The sequence below is a fragment of the Salmo salar genome, chromosome 05, assembly GCF_965601325.2.
Source record: "Salmo salar chromosome 05, fSalSal1, whole genome shotgun sequence".
In the NCBI taxonomy this organism is placed as follows: Eukaryota; Metazoa; Chordata; class Actinopteri; order Salmoniformes; family Salmonidae; genus Salmo; species Salmo salar.
The window spans coordinates 11,526,418-11,547,133 of NC_138295.1; the positions used below are offsets into that span (position 1 = coordinate 11,526,418).

Genomic DNA, 20,716 nt, shown 5'->3' on the forward strand with positions numbered 1-20,716 from the left:
TTCTGTCTGAGTGTCTGAGTTTAACCCCTTGCTGCTCTGGACGAGAGGGAGGATGGCAATGTGAATGTGTTAATGGTTAACAACTCTTCCAGACATACGAGACACCGGGGCCAAACCGGTGATGGTGTACATCCACGGGGGATCCTACATGGAGGGGACCGGGAATATGATCGACGGGAGCGTCCTGGCCAGCTACGGGAACGTCATCGTGATCACCCTGAACTACCGCGTCGGAGTACTAGGTAAGGAACCGTCTCTCGCTCATGTCTGTAACATCTACTGGAGCGGAGGGCAGGAACAGAGTAACTCCACCTCTAACCTCTTCACACATCTTTTCCACCACAGCTCTGATGATGTTGTTGGATCTCGTTGCTTTCTAAGGATGTTTATCTGCTGATGTTGTTGGATCTCGTTGCTTTCTAAGGATGTTTATCTGCTGATGTTGTTGGATCTCATTGCTTTCTAAGGATGTTTATCTGCTGATGTTGTTGGATCTCGTTGCTTTCTAAGGATGTTTATCTGCTGATGTTGTTGGATCTCATTGCTTTCTAAGGATGTTTATCTGCTGATGTTGTTGGATCTCATTGCTTTCTAAGGATGTTTATCTGCTGATGTTGTTGGATCTCATTGCTTTCTAAGGATGTTTATCTGCTGATGTTGTTGGATCTCGTTGCTTTCTAAGGATGTTTATCTGCTGATGTTGTTGGATCTCATTGCTTTCTAAGGATGTTTATCTGCTGATGTTGTTGGATCTCGTTGCTTTCTAAGGATGTTTATCTGCTGATGTTGTTGGATCTCATTGCTTTCTAAGGATGTTTATCTGCTGATGTTGTTGGATCTCATTGCTTTCTAAGGATGTTTATCTGCTGATGTTGTTGGATCTCGTTGCTTTCTAAGGATGTTTATCTGCTGATGTTGTTGGATCTCGTTGCTTTCTAAGGATGTTTATCTGCTGATGTTGTTGGATCTCATTGCTTTCTAAGGATGTTTATCTGCTGATGTTGTTGGATCTCGTTGCTTTCTAAGGATGTTTATCTGCTGATGTTGTTGGATCTCGTTGCTTTCTAAGGATGTTTATCTGGGACGTCTATGTCGTCCACAGAGGAGGCTGGTGAGAGGAGCTATAGGAGGGCGGGTTCTTTGTAAGGACTGGAATGGAATTATGGAATGGTATCAAACACATCAAACATATGAAAACCACGTTTGACTCTGTTCCATTGATTCCATTCCAGCCATTACATTCAACCCGTCCTCTTTTAGCTCCTCTCACCAGCCTCCTCTGGTAGGCCAGATATGTATGTTGTTGACAAGCGTACGTTAACATGTAAAGGTGTTTGCTTGATGCTGTATACCTGATGTTGGATACCATGCTCTCTGCTGTTATACAACGAGGAGTAATTATTGAGTGACACTGTGAGTGTTTTCTGTTGCTGGGTTAGGAATAAATGAAGAAATGATTGTAATGAGAGTGGAAAAAAGACTTGATGGGATAGGCGTGATACCAGAGAGGATTTAGAGAAAGGGGGATGAGTGAGTGAGAGAGTGAGAGAGTGAGAGAGTGAGAGAAGGGAGGAGAGAGAGTCAGAGAGAGGGGGAGAGAAAGAGAAACAGTGAGAAGAGAGAGAAAGAGAGAGAGAGGAGAGAGAGAGAAGGAAGGAGAGATAGAGGGGGAGAGAAAGAGAAACAGTGAGAGGAGAGAGAAAGAGAGGGAGAGAGAAGGGAGGAGAGATATAGAGGCATAGAGAGGGGGAGAGATAACTGAGCAATAGAGGAGAAGCAAGACTCGTGCAGAGAGTTTAAGGTAGTGACAGAAACAGAGGCAGGAGAGAGAGTGAAACAGAGAGTGAGAGAGAGAGAGAAACAGAGAAAGAGAGAGAAAGAGAGAGAGAGGAGGGAGAGAAGCAGAGAGTGAGGATGGAGAGAGAAGCTGAGAGGCTGTTGGTAAGGCATTGACTCACAGCTTATTCTCCTCTTAGAAAACCACTGCAGTCGCAGTGAGCAGCAATACAAAATGGAGACTGTTAGCTAACACACTACAAGAGCTTTCTTTCTCTCCCTCTCTCACATACACTAGCACACATGCAGATGTACGTATGCATGCACAAACACACAGACAGACCTCAGGCATACACACCACATGCACACACACCCTGACTACCCCCCCACCCCCCTTTGTTTGTACACTGCTGCTACTCTCTGTGTATTATCTATGCATAGTCACTTTACCCCTACCTACATGTACATATTACCTCGACTAACCTGTACCCCCCACACACTGACTCAGTACCAGTACCCCCTGTATACAGCCTCAATATCGTTATTGTTATTTTATTGTTTCACTTTTAATTTGAATAGATTTTCTACTTTAGTTTATTTAGTAAATAGACTATTTGTTGAACTGCATTGTTGGTTAAGGACTTGTACTGTAAATAAGAATTTCACTGTAAGGTCTATACCTGTTATATTCAGTGCATGTGACTAATAATTTGATTTGACACACATACACACAAACACTATCAAAGCTCTTTAGATATCCCACTCTTCTCTCTGTTTCTGTTTTCATTGGGAATCATAGGGGAGGTTTTGTATTGGTACTGTAGATAGATAATGCTGTTTTCATTGGGAATCATAGGGGAGGTTTTGTATTGGTACTGTAGATAGATAATGCTGTTTTCATTGGGAACCGTATGGGAGGTTTTGTATTGGTACTGTAGATAGATAATGCTGTTTTCATTGGGAACCGTATGGGAGGTTTTGTATTGGTACTGTAGATAGATAATGCTGTTTTCATTGGGAATCATAGGGGAGGTTTTGTATTGGTACTGTAGATAGATAATGCTGTTTTCATTGGGAATCATAGGGGAGGTTTTGTATTGGTACTGTAGATAGATAATGCTGTTTTCATTGGGAAATCATAGGGGAGGTTTTGTATTGGTACTGTAGATAGATAATGCTGATTTCATTGGGAAATCATAGGGGAGGTTTTGTATTGGTACTGTAGATAGATAATGCTGTTTTCATTGGGAACCGTATGGGAGGTTTGTATTGGTACTGTAGATAGATAATGCTGTTTTCATTGGGAACCGTATGGGAGGTTTTGTATTGGTACTGTAGATAGATAATGCTGTTTTCATTGGGAATCATAGGGGAGGTTTTGTATTGGTACTGTAGATAGATAATGCTGTTTTCATTGGGAATCATAGGGGAGGTTTTGTATTGGTACTGTAGATAGATAATGCTGTTTTCATTGGAAATCATAGGGGAGGTTTTGTATTGGTACTGTAGATAGATAATGCTGTTTTCATTGGGAAATCATAGGGGAGGTTTTGTATTGGTACTGTAGATAGATAATGCTGTTTTCATTGGGAAATCATAGGGGAGGTTTTGTATTGGTACTGTAGATAGATAATGCTGTTTTCATTGGGAACCGTATGGGAGGTTTTGTATTGGTACTGTAGATAGATAATGCTGTTTTCATTGGGAAATCATAGGGGAGGTTTTGTATTGGTACTGTAGATAGATAATGCTGTTTTCATTGGGAATCGTATGGGATGTTTTGTATTGGTACTGTAGATAGATAATGCTGTTTTCATTGGGAAATCATAGGGGAGGTTTTGTATTGGTACTGTAGATAGATAATGCTGTTTTCATTGGGAAATCATAGGGGAGGTTTTGTATTGGTACTGTAGATAGATAATGCTGTTTTCATTGGGAAATCATAGGGGAGGTTTTGCATTGGTACTGTAGATAGATAATGCTGTTTTCATTGGGAAATCATAGGGGAGGTTTTGTATTGGTACTGTAGATAGATAATGCTGTTTTCATTGGGAAATCATAGGGGAGGTTTTGTATTGGTACTGTAGATAGATAATGCTGTTTTCATTGGGAAATCATAGGGTAGAGCGGACTAAAACGCAGCAGGAATATGTGCACTCATCTTCTTTTATTAAATGGACAAAGAAGGTAAACCACAACAAACACGTACACAAAAAAACCACAACGACTAATAACAGGCCGGTAAGGCACAAAGCTATACACAGCACAATCTCCCACAAAATACCAACACAAACACAAACCTATTTATAGGACCCTCAATCAGAGGCAACTAGAAAACACCTGCCTCCAATTGAGGGTTCAACCCCCAATTACCTAAACATAGAAATACAAATGACTAGACTAAACATAGAAATACATTAACATAGAGCAGTGCCCAAAACCCGGAATAATAAATCAAACACCCAACTACTAACACAACCAGCCCGAACATCATAAAACAAATACCCCCTGCCACGTCCTGACCAAACTACAATAACAAATAACCCCTTTTACTGGTCAGGACGTGACAGGAGGTTTTGTATTGGTACTGTAGATAAATAATGCTGTTTTCATTGGGAAATCATAGGGGAGGTTTTGTATTGGTACTGTAAATAGATAATGCTGTTTTCATTGGGAATCGTATGGGATGTTTTGTATTGGTACTGTAGATAGATAATGCTGTTTTCATTGGGAAATCATAGGGGAGGTTTTGTATTGGTACTGTAGATAGATAATGCTGTTTTCATTGGGAATCGTATGGGAGGTTTTGTATTGGTACTGTAGATAGATAATGCTGTTTTCATTGGGAATTGTATGGGAGGTTTTGTATTGGTACTGTAGATAGATAATGCTGTTTTCATTGGGAAATCATAGGGGAGGTTTTGTATTGGTACTGTAGATGGATAATGCTGTTTTCATTGGGAAATCATAGGGGAGGTTTTGTATTGGTACTGTAGATAGATAATGCTGTTTTCATTGGGAAATCATAGGGGAGGTTTTGTATTGGTACTGTAGATAGATAATGCTGTTTTCATTGGGAAATCATAGGGGAGGTTTTGTATTGGTACTGTAGATAGATAATGCTGTTTTCATTGGGAACCGTATGGGAGGTTTTGTATTGGTACTGTAGATAGATAATGCTGTTTTCATTGGGAATTGTATGGGAGGTTTTGTATTGGTACTGTAGATAGATAATTCTGTTTTCATTGGGAAATCATAGGGGAGGTTTTGTATTGGTACTGTATATGTCACGTCCTGGCCAGTATAAGGGTTAATTGTTATTGTATTTTGGTCAGGACGTGACAGAGGGTATTTGGTTTATGTGGTTCGGGGTGGTGTTTTTTCTAAAAGGGCATTTGATTTATGTATTCCTGGGTTTTTGGGCACTGTTCCTTGTTTATGTAATTCTATGTTTAGTCTAGGTAATCTGTTTCTATGTTGAGTTAATTGGGGTGGACTTCCAATTGAAGGCAGCTGTGTGGTGTTGCCTTTGATTGGAAGTCCTATATTAGTTGGGTGTGTTTGTCTGTGTATTTGTGGGAGATTGTTTCTTGTTTGGCGTGAGTGAGCCTAACTGGACTGTTTGTAAATCGTGCGTTTATTTTGTTATTTTTGTATGTTCGATTTGAGTTTATTAAATGTTCAAAAATGAACTTTCTCAACTCTGCTGCATATTGGTCCTCATTTTCCGATGATGATTTCGCCATATCGTCTGACGACGAAGAAATCCCTGACAGAATCTCCCACCAAACCAGGGCCAAGCAGCAGAAGAAGGAGCAGAGGGAATTTGAGTTGAGCAAAAGGGAGAAATGGACATGGGAGCAAGTAATGGCCGGAGAGGGCCCATGGAGAATGGCTGGTAAGGACCGGGAACGTTTCCGAGGAACACGACTGGCGTTGAAGCACGAGAGGCACCCCCAAGAAATGTTTTTGGGGGGGCACACGGGTAGTTTGGCTAGACCAAGGAAGAGCCAGAAGCCAGCTACCCGTGGTTATATGGAGGAGCGTATGAGGTGGAGAGCGCCATGTTTCGCTGAGGAGCGCACTATCTCATCCATACGCACGCACAGTCCGGTGCGCGTTGTTCCAGCCCCTCGCAGGTGCCGTGCTAGAGCGGGCATCCAGCCTGGTAGGAGGATGCCTGCGCAGCGCATCTGGTCGCCGGTACGCCTCCGAGGACCAGGCTACCCAACTCCCACTCTACGCACTGCTACCATCAGGCCCCTGCACAGCCCAGTCCGCCCAGTACAAGCACCCCGCTCGTACAGGGCTACTAGTTCCATCCAGCCAGGACGGGTTGTGCAGGAGGTAAGATCAAGACCGCCTGTGCGCCTCCATAGCCCTGGGTTTCCAGCTCCTGTCTCTCGTGCGGACCCGGAAGTGCGTCAGCCCAGTCCGACTCGTCCTGTTCCCGCTCCCCGCACTAGCCTGGAGGTGCGTGTTCCCAGTCTGGTACGTCCAGTACCAGCACCACGCACCAGGCTTCAAGTGCGTCATCCCAGTCCGACGTCGCCAGAACTGCCCATCAGTCAAGAGTCGCCAGAACTGCCCGTCAGTCAAGAGTCGCCAGAACTGCCCGTCAGTCAAGAGTCGCCAGAACTGTCTTCCGGCGATGCCAGACTGTCTTCCGGCGATGCCAGAGTGGCCCGACTGTCCTCCGGCCCAGCCCGAGTGGCCCGTCTACCCAGAACTGCCAGAACCAGAGCCACCTCCAGATATAGGTGGGTTGGGGGGGGGGGGGGGGGGGTGTAGCACAGTGCCGTCGTTGACGGCAGCCACCCTCCCTTCCCTCCCTTTAGTTAGGGGGAATTTTGTTTTTGTTGTTTGGGGTTTTTGTTATTTTTGAGGTGCTTCCGGGGTTAGTACCTTTGGGGGGGGGGGGGTACTGTCACGTCCTGGCCAGTATAAGGGTTAATTGTTATTGTAGTTTGGTCAGGACGTGGCAGAGGGTATTTGGTTTATGTGGTTCGGGGTGGTGTTTTTTCTAAAAGGGCATTTGATTTATGTATTCCGGGGTTTTTGGGCACTGTTCCTTGTTTATGTAATTCTATGTTTAGTCTAGGTAATCTGTTTCTATGTTGAGTTAATTGGGGTGGACTTCCAATTGAAGGCAGCTGTGTGGTGTTGCCTTTGATTGGAAGTCCTATATTAGTTGGGTGTGTTTGTCTGAGTATTTGTGGGAGATTGTTTCTTGTTTAGCGTGAGTGAGCCTAACAGGACTGTCTGTAAATCGTGAGTTTATTTTGTTATTTTTGTATGTTCGTTTTGAGTTTATTAAAAGTTCAAAATGAACTTTCTCAACTCTGCTGCATATTGGTCCTCATTTTCCGACGATGATTTCGCCATATCGTCTGACGACGAAGAAATCCCTGACAGTAGATAGATAATGCTGTTTTCATTGGGAATCGTATGGGAGGTTTTGTATTGGTACTGTAGATAGATAATGCTGTTTCCATTGGGAATTGTATGGGATGTTTTGTATTGGTACTGTAGATAGGTAATGCTGTTTTCATTGGGAAATCATAGGGGAGGTTTTGTATTGGTACTGTAGTTGGATAATGCTGTTTTCATTGGGAAATCATATGGGAGGTTTTGAATTGGCAGGTAGATAACGATGTTTTCAGGGAAGCAGCATTATTGTTGTTGTTGCCTTGTTGTTTGTGCTCAGATGACTCCCCGGTGTCTTTGAGTACAGAGCTGAGGAGAAATAGATTGTTTTAGATGGTGGGTATTGAGCTGAAGTTCATTGTTAAATCACAGAGGTAATACTATATTCATCTGGAGGCCTAGAGTTGACAGAGTCAGTCATCACTGAGTCAGTCACCAGGACTGTGTTGTCTGAGTGTTCTCTGTTCTACTGAGTCAGTCACCAGGACTGTGTTGTCTGACTGTTCTCTGTTCTGCTGAGTCAGTCACCAGGACTGTGTTGTCTGACTGTTCTCTGTTCTACTGAGTCAGTCACCAGGACTGTGTTGTCTGAGTGTTCTCTGTTCTACTGAGTCAGTCACCAGGACTGTGTTGTCTGACTGTTCTCTGTTCTGCTGAGTCAGTCACCAGGACTGTGTTGTCTGACTGTTCTCTGTTCTACTGAGTCAGTCACCAGGACTGTGTTGTCTGACTGTTCTCTGTTCTGCTGAGTCAGTCACCAGGACTGTGTTGTCTGAGTGTTCTCTGTTCTACTGAGTCAGTCACCAGGACTGTGTTGTCTGACTGTTCTCTGTTCTACTGAGTCAGTCACCAGGACTGTGTTGTCTGACTGTTCTCTGTTCTGCTGAGTCAGTCACCAGGACTGTGTTGTCTGAGTGTTCTCTGTTCTGCTGAGTCGTTGATAAGACTAACAGACATTCTGTAGAATAAGTAACGGTTATGATGCATGTTGTGTGATAATGTCGGTTTTTGTTTTGGTCTGACCACCTCTCTGTTGTCTCTAATATTTAACTGTTATTACAGACTCTCCTATAAACCAAATAAAAACTAGAGAAATCTAACTCAGTCTCATGGACAGTTAACGATAAGCTGGCTGCAAACGCAACATGTGTCACAATGGGTGTTGTGTGGATTCAGGAGAGTCAGGCGCAGGAGACAGAATGATTCCGTGAATGAATTTAATAAAATATCCACACGGAAAAATATGCAAAGGTATGGTGTGCAAAAAGAAACGCACCACCCTTAAAAGAACGTAACCAGGGACGCAGCCCAAAACGAATAGCGTAACTCCAAAATACAGAACCTCATGACAAAACACACCCTGACAAACGAACAATCCCGCACAAACAACAAACCTAACTAGCTAGCCTAAATACCCCTCCCCACTAACAACTAACACAAAACAGGTGCGCAACTAACCTAGGCCTAACTAACAGAACGTGAAACATAGATCAGTGGCAGCTAGTAGGCCGGCGACGACGACCGCCGAGCGCCGCCCGGGCGAGGAGGGGCGCCACCTTCCGTAGGTGTCGTGACAACATGTGACTTGTTGGTCCCATGTTTCATTAGCTGAAATAAAAGATCCCAGAAATACACACAAAAAGCTTATTTCTCTCAAATGTTGTGTACAAATTTGTTTATATCCCTGTTAGTGAGCATTTCTCCTTTGCCAAGATAATCCATTAACTTGACAGGTGTGGCATATCAAGAAGCTGATTTAACAGCATGATCATTACACAGGTGCACCTTGTGCTGGGGACAATAAATGGCCACTCTAAAATGTGCATTTTTGGTCACACAACACAACGCCACAGATGTCTCAAGTTTTGAGGGAGTGTGCAATTGGCATGCTGACTGCAGGAATGTCCACCAGAGCTGTTGCCAGAGAATTCAATGTTCATTTATTTATCATAAGCAGCTTCCAACATCATTTTAGAGAATTTGTCAGTACGCCAACCAGCCTCCCAACCACAGACCACGTGTAACCACGCCAGCCCAGGACCTCCACATCCGGCTTCTTCACCTCTGTGGGATCGTCTGAGGGGGTGCTGAGGAGTATTTCTGTCTGTAATAAAGCCATTTTGTGGGTCCGCAGTGGGCCCACACCCTCCCAGGCACACCCATGGCTGAACCCGTGCCCAGTCATGTGAAGTCCGTAGATCAGGGCCTAATGAATTTATTTACATTGACTGATTTCCTTATGAACTGTAACTTTGTAAAATCTTTGAAATTGTTGCATGTTGCATTTATATTTTTGTTCAGTGCATTATACAGTTATGTGTGATTTATTAGGATTCTCATTAGTCGACGTCAGTGGTGACAGCTAGTCTTACTGGGGTCTGACGCATAATGAAAAATACATTACAGACAAAATACTTTACAATTGACACACATTTAAAAACATTACCATAGAGTGTGTGTACATCTATCAGTTACACACACATGTCAGTTCATACACACACCAAGTAGGTCACATGTCAGTTCATACACACACCAAGTAGGTCACATGTCAGTTCATACACACAACCAGTAGGTCACATGCCAGTTCATACACACAACAAGTAGGTCACATGTCAGTACATACACACAACCAGTAGGTCACATGTCAGTACATACACACACCAAGTAGGTCACATGTCAGTTCATACACACAACCATTAGGTCACATGTCAGTTCATACACACAACCAGTAGGTCACATGTCAGTTCATACACACAACCAGTAGGTCACATGTCAGTTCATACACACGACCAGTAGGTCACATGTCAGTTCATACACACAACCAGTAGGTCACATGTCAGTACATACACACAACCAGTAGGTCACATGTCAGTTCATACACACAACCAGTAGGTCACATGTCAGTTCATACATACAACCAGTAGGTCACATGTCAGTTCATACACACAACCAGTAGGTCACATGTCAGTTCATACACACAACCAGTAGGTCACATGTCAGTTCATACATACAACCAGTAGGTCACATGTCAGTACATACACACAACCAGTAGGTCACATGTCAGTTCATACATACAACCAGTAGGTCACATGTCAGTTCATACACACAACCAGTAGGACACATGTCAGTACATACACACAACCAGTAGGTCACATGTCAGTACATACACACAACCAGTAGGTCACATGTCAGTTCATACATACAACCAGTAGGTCACATGTCAGTACATACACACAACCAGTAGGTCACATGTCAGTTCATACACACAACCAGTAGGTCACATGGGGGAGAGGCGTTGTGCCGTGAGGTGTTACTTTATTGGTTTTTGAAACCAGGTTTTACTGTTCACTTTCGCTGCATGTATATATGTATATTAGATGGAAGGGAGTTCCATGCGCTCATGACTCTGTATAATACTGTATGTTTCCTTGAATTTGTCCTGGACCTGGGGACTGTGAAAAGACCCCTGGTGGCATGTCTGGTGGGGTAAGTGTGTGTGTCAGTGACTAAGTAAACAATTAGAAATTTCCAACACATTAATGTTTCTTATAAAAACAAGAACTGACAAAGTCAGTCTCTCCTCAACTCTCAGCCAAGAGAGACTAGCATGCATGGTATTAATATTAGCCCTCTGATTACAATGAAGAGCAAGACGTGCTGCTCTGTTCTGGGCCAGATGCAGCTTAACTAGGTCTTTCTTTGCAGCACTTCTCCATGTGACTGGACAGTAATCAAGATAAGATAAAACTAGAGCCTGCAGGACTTCCTTTGTGGAGTGTGGTGTCAATATAAATGTTACATATAAGATTAGATGGCAGTAAGGTAGAGTCCGGGGCCGTGAGGTAGAGTACAGGGCATTAAGGTAGAGTCCAGGGCATTAAGGTAGAGTACAGGGCAGTAAGGTAGAGTCCAGGGCAGTAAGGTAGAGTACAGGGCAGTAAGGTAGAGTACAGGGCAGTAAGGTAGAGTACAGGGCAGTAAGGTAGAGTACAGGGCAGTAAGGTAGAGTACAGGGCATTAAGGTAGAGTACAGGGCAGTAAGGTAGAGTCCGGGGCCGTGAGGTCCAGTACAGGGCAGTAAGGTAGAGTACAGGGCAGTAAGGTAGAGTACAGGGCAATAAGGTAGAGTACAGGGCATTAAGGTAGAGTACAGGGCAGTAAGGTAGAGTACAGGGCAGTAAGGTAGAGTACAGGGCATTAAGGTAGAGTACAGGGCAGTAAGGTAGAGTACAGGGCAGTAAGGTAGAGTACAGGGCAGTAAGGTAGAGTACAGGGCAGTAAGGTAGAGTACAGGGCATTAAGGTAGAGTACAGGGCAGTAAGGTAGAGTACAGGGCAGTAAGGTAGAGTACAGGGCAGTAAGGTAGAGTACAGGGCAGTAAGGTAGAGTACAGGGCAGTGAGGTAGAGTACAGGGCAGTGAGGTAGAGTACAGGGCAGTGAGGTAGAGTACAGGGCAGTGAGGTAGAGTACAGGGCAGTAAGGTAGAGTACAGGGCATTAAGGTAGAGTACAGGGCAGTAAGGTAGAGTACAGGGCATTAAGGTAGAGTACAGGGCAGTAAGGTAGAGTACAGGGCAGTAAGGTAGAGTACAGGGCAGTAAGGTAGAGTACAGGGCAGTAAGGTAGAGTACAGGGCATTAAGGTAGAGTACAGGGCATTAAGGTAGAGTACAGGGCAGTAAGGTAGAGTACAGGGCAGTAAGGTAGAGTACAGGGCAGTAAGGTAGAGTACAGGGCAGTGAGGTAGAGTACAGGGCATTAAGGTAGAGTACAGGGCAGTAAGGTAGAGTACAGGGCAGTAAGGTAGAGTACAGGGCAGTAAGGTAGAGTACAGGGCAGTAAGGTAGAGTACAGGGCAGTAAGGTAGAGTACAGGGAAGTAAGGTAGAGTACAGGGCATTAAGGTAGAGTACAGGGCATTAAGGTAGAGTACAGGGCAGTAAGGTAGAGTACAGGGCAGTAAGGTAGAGTACAGGGCAGTAAGGTAGAGTACAGGGCAGTAAGGTAGAGTACAGGGCAGTAAGTTAGCCTAGTGGTTAGCGTGTTGGACTTGTAACTGAAAGGTTGCTAGATTGAATCCCTGAGTTGACAAACTAAAAATCTGTCATTCTGCCCCTGAACAAGGCAGTTAACCCACTGTTCCTAGACCGTCATTGAAAATAAGAATTTGTTCTTAACTGATTTGCCTAGTTAAATAAAGGCAAAATAAAAATAAGGTACAGAGCAGTAAGGACAGGAATATATGTCTGCATAATGTGCCGGATTTAGTAAATGTTATGTTATTGGAATCACCTAACTCTACTTGTGTGGACTGGAAACACACTGTAGTGTTGTGAACATAGACAATATGATGGTTTCATTACTGAAGGATTAGATCATAGAGACTTCATCTAAAGAGGACCATGTCGCTCTCCCAAAAGTTTGCTTGGTGCCTAAAACCAGTGAATCCTGATAAGAAACAAAAGTGATGGGTCCACAATCAAAAAGATGTTGACTAAAACATACCTCATTTTAACATGTTGATTATATTTTGATTGTATTATTTGAGATGATTTTAGAGCAGAGAGACATCATAGATAGACATCAGAATATATTGGAGGACAACCAGACCATCACTACTAGTACAGTAGAAGGTCTCTCTTGTAAAATAGATTGTATCTCCAGACTAACCAGGGTAAATGAAGGTTCAATACAAATGCAAGTAAGAAATCAAGTTTTACATCCTGGTCCTCTGCTGTAACAGTTGGCTGAGATGAAGAGACCTGACCTTGGGTTTTGGCAGAAGTCTGAGCCTTTGTACATTTTTTATACATTTAGAAACAGTAATTAAGCCTTTCCCTTTGGGAGGAGAAAATTGGCAGAGCCAGTGACTAATTATATGAGTAAAGAGCAGTGATACAAGATACTCCCCTCTGACTGCCACTCATTACACACCATTAAAGAGACACTGCAACCTAGGATTAAAGAACCACACACACACACACACACACACACACACACACACACACACACACACACACACACACACACACACACCAATCAATGGGCTGGGGGAGGAAACAAGATTGTATTTCTGTAAATAAACAACATCTCTGAGTTCAGTTGACTCCACAGTGTAGCATTAGGGTCCCACTTAGTGTGTCTCCATATGAACTGAACCACAGTGGTGTCTCCATATGAACTGAACCACAGTGGTGTCTCCATATGAACTGAACCACAGTGGTGTCTCCATATGAACTGAACCACAGTGGTGTCTCCATATGCACTGAACCACAGTGGTGTCTCCATATCAACTGAACCACAGTGGTGTCTCCATATGAACTGAACCACAGTGGTGTCTCCATATGAACTGAACCACAGTGGTGTCTCCCCATTCATTAGTCATTAAGTATTAAACCTGTAATTAACATGTAATTGGTGTGGTCTTGTGTGGCTCATTTGGAAGAGCATGGCACTTGCAGCACCAGGGTTGTGGGTTCAATTCCCACTAGAGGACCAGTATGAAAATGTATGCAGTCACTGCTGAAAGTTGCTCTGGATAAGAGTGTCTGCTAAAAGACTGAAATGTAAAGGATGGGAAAAAATTAATAAGTAAATTGATCCACTAGAGTAAGGGTATTCAACTCTTACCCTACGAGGTCTGGAGAAATTCTGGTTTTCTGTTCTACCTGATAATGAATTGCACCCACCTGGTGTGCCATGTATAAATCATGCCTTGATTAGAGGGTAACAATGTAAAAAGTAGTGGAACTGGCTTCCAGGTCCAGAATTGAGAGCAGCGACTCCCAAACTAGGAGTCTGAAAAATATTAAAAAGGGGTCGTAGAAGAATTTCCAAAATCCTCTGGAAGGTAGGAAGGGGCAGTTCCTCTGGCTTCTCCGTAGTCAAGCACCATGGTCTTGTAGTGGATGCGAGCCAGTGGAGTGTGCAGAGCAGCGGGGAGACTTCGGGAGGTTGAAAACCAGGTGGGCTGCACGTTCTGGATAAGTTGCATGGGGTTTGATGGCACAAGCGGGGAACAGTGAGTTGCAGTAGTCCAGACGGGAGAGGATTAGGACCTGCGCTGCTTCCTGTGTGAGGTAGGGTCGTACTCTACGGATGTTGTAGAGCATGAACATGTAGGGGTGAGTCACTGCTTTGATGTTTGCAGAGAATGACAGGGTGTTGCCAAGGTTCATTGCACTCTGGGAGGGCGACACTGTGGAGTTGTCAACCGTGATGGAGACGTCTTTGAGCGGGCAGGCCTTCTCCGGAAGGAAGAGCAGCTCCATCTTGTCGAGGTTGAGCTTGAGGTGGTGGGCCGACATCCAGGCTGAGATATCTGCCAGGCATGCAGAGATGAGGAAACTGACTGAACCACTGAACTCCCCAGCTCATGCTCTCCAAATGGACGTTAGGTGTGAGCGCGAAGATGCCATTGTATTGACTTGTTAGCAATACATGTCAGGGGGGTTCTATTCACCAGGACATATTGTTCTGTCTCATGATTACCGAGCATGAAACGACACAGGGGATGTTCAGTGTGCTGCGTGGCTATATTGATGAAAAACAGATTCCATATGGGATGTTCAGTGTGTTGCGTGGTGGTTATCAAGGGGGAGTGTTGGAAATATTTTTCGCATTAAGAGAGAAACTGTTGTCATTCATTGGATGTAATGTAAAGGATGGTTGACTTCCTGTGTAATGTAAAGAATGGTTGACTTCCTGTGTAATGTAAAGAATGGTTGACTTCCTGTGTAATGTAAAGGATGGTTGACTTCCTGTGTAATGTAAAGGATGGTTGACTTCCTGTGTAATGTAAAGGATGGTTGACTTCCTGTGTAATGTAAAGAAAATGTATCTCCTTGCCGATGTAACAGATATATTTGGGAAACTAAATGAACTGAACACAAGCATGCAGGGGAAATACAAAAACATTCTACAGATGAATGAACAAATCAGTGGATTCAGAGGAATTCATACCTTATTGGAGAGAGTGCCTCTGAGCATTAATGCCACGTTCAAAACAACTGTGAACTCGGGCTGAGTTCTCAGTTGTCTTGAAAGCACCATGAAACTCATAGAACCCTTCACCAGCTCATATCTGTGTGAAGCTGGATTCAGTGCTCTCGTCTGCACTAAAACCAAATATTGATCCAGGTTGGATGTGACAGCAGAGATAAGGTGTGCACTGTCGACCAAGCCCCTCTTGACTTTGAGAAGCTCTGACGCGACATGCATAAAGCACACCCATCTCATTGGTGGTTGGTGAGACAAGATTCAGTGCCTTCGGAAAGTATTCAGACCCCTTGACTTTTTTCTAATTTTGTTACGTTACAGCCTTATTTTAAAATGTATTAAATAAAACAATTTCCTCAGCAATCTACACACAATACCCCGTGATGACAAAGTGAAAACAGGTTTTTAGAAATGTTTGCAAATGTATTACAAACAAAAACAGAAATACTATACTGCTCAAAAAAATAAAGGGAACACTTAAACAACACATCCTAGATCTGAATGAAAGAAATAATCTTATTAAGTACTTTTTTCTTTACATAGTTGAATGTGCTGACAACAAAATCACACAAAAATAATCAATGGAAATCCAATTTATCAACCCATGGAGGTCTGGATTTGGAGTCACACTCAAAATTAAAGTGGAAAACCACACTACAAGCTGATCCAACTTTGATGTAATGTCCTTAAAACAAGTCAAAATGAGGCTCAGTAGTGTGTGTGGCCTCCACGTGCCTGTATGACCTCCCTACAACGCCTGGGCATGCTCCTGATGAGGTGGCGGATGGTCTCCTGAGGGATCTCCTCCCAGACCTGGACTAAAGCATCCGCCAACTCCTGGACAGTCTGTGGTGCAACGTGGCGTTGGTGGATGGAGCGAGACATGATGTCCCAGATGTGCTCAATTGGATTCAGGTCTGGGGAACGGGCAGGCCAGTCCATAGCATCAATGCCTTCCTCTTGCAGGAACTGCTGACACACTCCAGCCACATGAGGTCTAACATTGTCTTGCATTAGGAGGAACCCAGGGCCAACCGCACCAGCATATGGTCTCACAAGGGGTCTGAGGATCTCATCTCGGTACATAATGGCAGTCAGGCTACCTCTGGCGAGCACATGGAGGGCTGTGCGGCCCCCCCAAAGAAATGCCACCCCACACCATGACTGACCCACTGCCAAACCGGTCATGCTGGAGGATGTTGCAGGCAGCAGAACGTTCTCCACGGCGTCTCCAGACACTGTCACGTCTGTCACGTGCTCAGTGTGAACCTGTTTTCATCTGTGAAGAGCACAGGGCGCCAGTGGCGAATTTGCCAATCTTGGTGTTCTCTGGCAAATGCCAAACGTCCTGCACGGTGTTGGGCTGTAAGCACAACCCCCACCTGTGGACGTTGGGCCCTCATACCACCCTCATGGAGTCTGTTTCTGACCGTACAGACACATGCAGACACATGCACATTTGTGGCCTGCTGGAGGTCATTTTGCAGGGCTCTGGCAGTGCTTCTCCTGCTCCTCCTTGCACAAAGGCGGAGGTAGCGGTCCTGCTGCTGGGTTGTTGCCCTCCTACGGCCTCCTCCACGTCTCCTGATGTACTGGCCTGTCTCCTGGTAGTGCCTCCATGCTCTGGACACTACGCTGGCAGACACAGCAAACCTTCTTGCCACAGCTCGCATTGATGTGCCATCCTGGATGAGCTGCACTACCTGAGCCACTTGTGTGGGTTGTAGACTCCGTCTCATGCTACCACTAGAGTGAAAACACCGCCAGCATTCAAAAGTGACCAAAACATCAGCCAGGAAGCATAGGAACTGAGAAGTGGTCTGTGGTCCCCACTTGCAGAACCACTCCTTTATTGGGGGTGTCTTGCTAATTGCCTATAATTTCCACCTGTTGTCTATTCTATTTGCACAACAGCATGTGAAATGTATTGTCAATCAGTGTTGCTTCCTAAGTGGACAGTTTGATTTCACAGAAGTGTGATTGACTTGGAGTTACATTGTGTTGTTTAAGTGTTCCCTTTATTTTTTTGAGCAGTGTATATTTATATAAGTATTCAGACCCTTTGCTATGAGACTCGAAATTGTGCTCAGCTGCATCCTGTTTCCATTGATCATCCTTGAGATGTTTCTACAACTTGGAGTCCACCTGTGGTAAATTCAATTGATTGGACATGATTTGGAAAAGCACACACCTGTCTATATAAAGTCTCAGAGTTGACAGTGCATGTCAGAAAAAAACAAGCCTTGAGGTTGAAGGAATTGTCCGTAGATCTTCAATGTGCCTCGACACAATCCGAAACTGGATTGTGTCGAGGCACATTGAAGGTCCCCAAGAACAGTGGCCTCCATCATTCTTAAATGGAAGAAGTTTGGAACCACCAAGACTCTTCCTAGAGCTGGCCGCCCGGCAAACTGAGCAATCAGGGGAGAAGGGCCTTGGTCAGGGAGGTGACCAAGAACCCGATGGTCACTCTGACAGAGCTCTAGAGTTCCTCTGTGGAGATGGGAAAACCTTCCAGAAGGACAACCATCTCTGCAGCATTCCACAAATCAGGCCTTTATGGTAGAGTGGCCAGATGGGAGCCACTCCTCAGTAAAAGGCACATCACAACCCGCTTGGAGTTTGCCAAAAGGCACCTAAAGACTTACCATGAGAAACAAGATTCTCTGTTCTGATGAAACTGAATGGCCTGAATGCCAAGTGTCACGTCTGAAGGAAACCTGGCACCATCACTACGGTGAACCACGGTGTTTGCAGCATCATGCTGTGGGGATGTTTTTCAGCGGCAGGGACTGGGAGACTAAGGAGAGGCAAAGATGAATGGTGCAAAGTACAGATGAAAACCTGATGAAAACCTGCTCCTGAGCACTCAGCACCTCAGACTGGGGCGAAGGTTCACCTTCCAATAGGACGCTGGAGTGGCTTCGGGACAAGTCTCTGAATGTCCTTGAGTGGCTCAGCCAGAGACGGACTTGAACCCGATCGAACATCTCTGGAGAGACCTGAAAATAGTTGTGCAGCAACGCTCCCCATCCAACCTGACAGAGCTTGAGAGGATCTGCAGAGAGAAATGGGAGAAATTCCCCAAATACAGGTGTGGCAAGCTTGTAGCGTCATACCCAAGAAGACTTGAAGCTGTAATCGCTGTAATTCAACAAAGTACTGAGTAAAGAGTCTGAATACTTATGTAAATGTGATATTTCAGTTTATCAGCAAGAATTTCAACAACAAAAAAAACAGTTTTTGCTTTGTCGTTATTGGGTATTGTGTGTAGATTGATGAGGGGGAGATACAATTGTTTTAAATTAATTTTAGAATAAGGCTTATCTTACAAAATGTGGAAAAAGTCAAAGGGTCTGAATACTTTCCGAAGGCACTGGACATGATGTCAGACGAATTAGCAATTGACTATCACAGCCCCACATTAAAAGTATGTGATGGTGAGTTGAGAAGACAATCAGAAATACTGTTAGAATGTTGTCTTATAATTACCATTTAAAAAGAGAAAAATCCATAGTTGTGGTCAGGAGAATTTTCAGATATCAAAATGGGGTCGTGGGCCAAAAAAAGTTTGCGAACCCCTGCACTAACTACAGTATCGCAATATCATGTTTACCTCCAAGTGTAATGATTACTCAGGGAGAACAAGGTGTAGATTCACTCGCAGAGCGCGGCAGATGTTTATTATGCCTTCGCAGACGGCAGGAATCGTGGTCACAGGAAATGGTCAAACACAGGTAGGCAGTCAAAAGAAACAATACCTCACAACCATACAAACAGAAAGAACTGAACTAAACAGGGAGCTGATGAGACCAGGTGAGAAACCAACATCAATGAACAAAAACCCTAAGTAGCGGTCCTCTCTTTTCCTGTTTCTTTTTGCAAGGCAGTTAACGTTAGCTAGCACTAGTTGGCTGTACATGCGCCAAACTACGCTATTTCTCATTCTCTAGCTTGTTCTTCTTTTTAAATGGTGAGCCAACATGTTTTCAGCATTTTTACTTCTATGATTGATCGAAACTTGTTTTCTCTCTTGTCCCTCTGCAGCAGACATGGTGAGCAATATGTTTGGAACATCGAATCGTAATAAAATTGCAGTATCGAATCGCAATACATATAGAATTGTGAGAATCATATTGGCACATTAGTATCGTGATAATCTCGTATCTTGAGGTCCCTGGCAATTCCCAGCCCTGCTGTAACAAATTCACCTACGTTGTATCCAGTCATTACACATCTAAATGGGGAAAGGTAGAGATGTGAATCTTTTCCAAACAGAGCCCAAGGAGGGTAGAGGAGTCCTCACTTTGAAGACATAATTACTGTCACAGTATTGGATGAGAGAGGAGGGAGCGAGAGAGAGGAGAGAGGAGATAGAGGAGAGAGAGGAGAGAGAGAAAGAGAGGAGAGAGAGGAGAGAGAGAAGATAGAGAAGATAGAGAGGAGATAGAGGAGGGAGAGAGAGAGAGGAGAGTGAGAGGATATAGAGAGAGAGAGAAAGAGAGGAGCGAGAGGAGAGAGAGAGAAGATAGAGAGAAGATGGAGAGAGAGAGAGAGAGAGGAGAGAGGAGAAAGAGAGAGAGGAGATAGAGGAGAGAGAGAGAGGATAGAGAGAGGAGAGAGCGAGAGGAGATAGAGGAGAGCGAGAGGAGATGGCGGGATCATCGGAGCCAGCTAGAAGAGAAGAAACAGAGTGGATCTTATTTAATTAGAATAGGACTTCATTTTCTAAGGCTTTGCTTAAAATGGAGTCCAATTTGGTCTCTGTCCCAGAGTTAGGTACCGTTCACATTCTACAATACATTAACAGGATAGTGAAATTATGATTTAAGCTATCATAAATTGGTATTGAAATAATGAATAGGCTAACTGCAGCCTTGTCACCTTTTAACCCTGGTGTTTTTGTTATTCAACCATTGTTGCCATTTACCTCTGCTAGATCACATTTATCAATAAAATCACTATTTGTTTGGTTTGAGAAAATTATGGGTGGAATAAATCAGCTTTATCTTGAACAAATATAAATGAACAAGGTTTTCATCACTATTGATGTTTATTGCTTTGAACTGAACAAATTGGAAGGCCAAATTTTACATACAGTTTTTTATGGAAATGATAAATCAGCCCCATTGAATACAAATTAAGGCCAGCTTACACACCACATGAGGGACAGAGTTTTACTCTGTGTGTGTTGCAAATGTATTTCTTGCACTTGATGCATGTGTACTGTGTCTTCCTGTCCTTCTTGGGTCCACACACATCACACGCTACTTCCTGTTGCTACCGGCTGCAATCTAGAATGATGAAAATACTTTGTTTAGGAATTGTACTAACATCTCACTCACTCACATATATAGTTACAGCAGGCCAAGGTAGGAGAGTCAGACACACACACATGCAACTACATCACTCACACTTACTTCCGGTATTGGAGCTGTTGGTTCTGTGGGTCGGGCGGATGAGGAACCAGCCTCCTCCTCCTGAATCCTCCTCACGATGGCTGCAGAAGCTGGGGTT

General features: G+C 44.0%; 1 protein-coding gene across 1 annotated transcript in view; it reads left to right on the plus strand.

The window, feature by feature from the left end:
- LOC106591301 (neuroligin-3) overlaps window positions 1-20,716 on the plus strand; it is a 321,864-nt gene that overhangs the window by 63,620 nt on the left and 237,528 nt on the right. Inside the window, exon 3 of the mRNA XM_045717892.2 lies at window positions 93-242. Within this exon, the coding sequence (XP_045573848.1) occupies window positions 93-242 (150 nt within the window). The remainder of the gene's footprint in view (window positions 1-92; window positions 243-20,716) is intronic.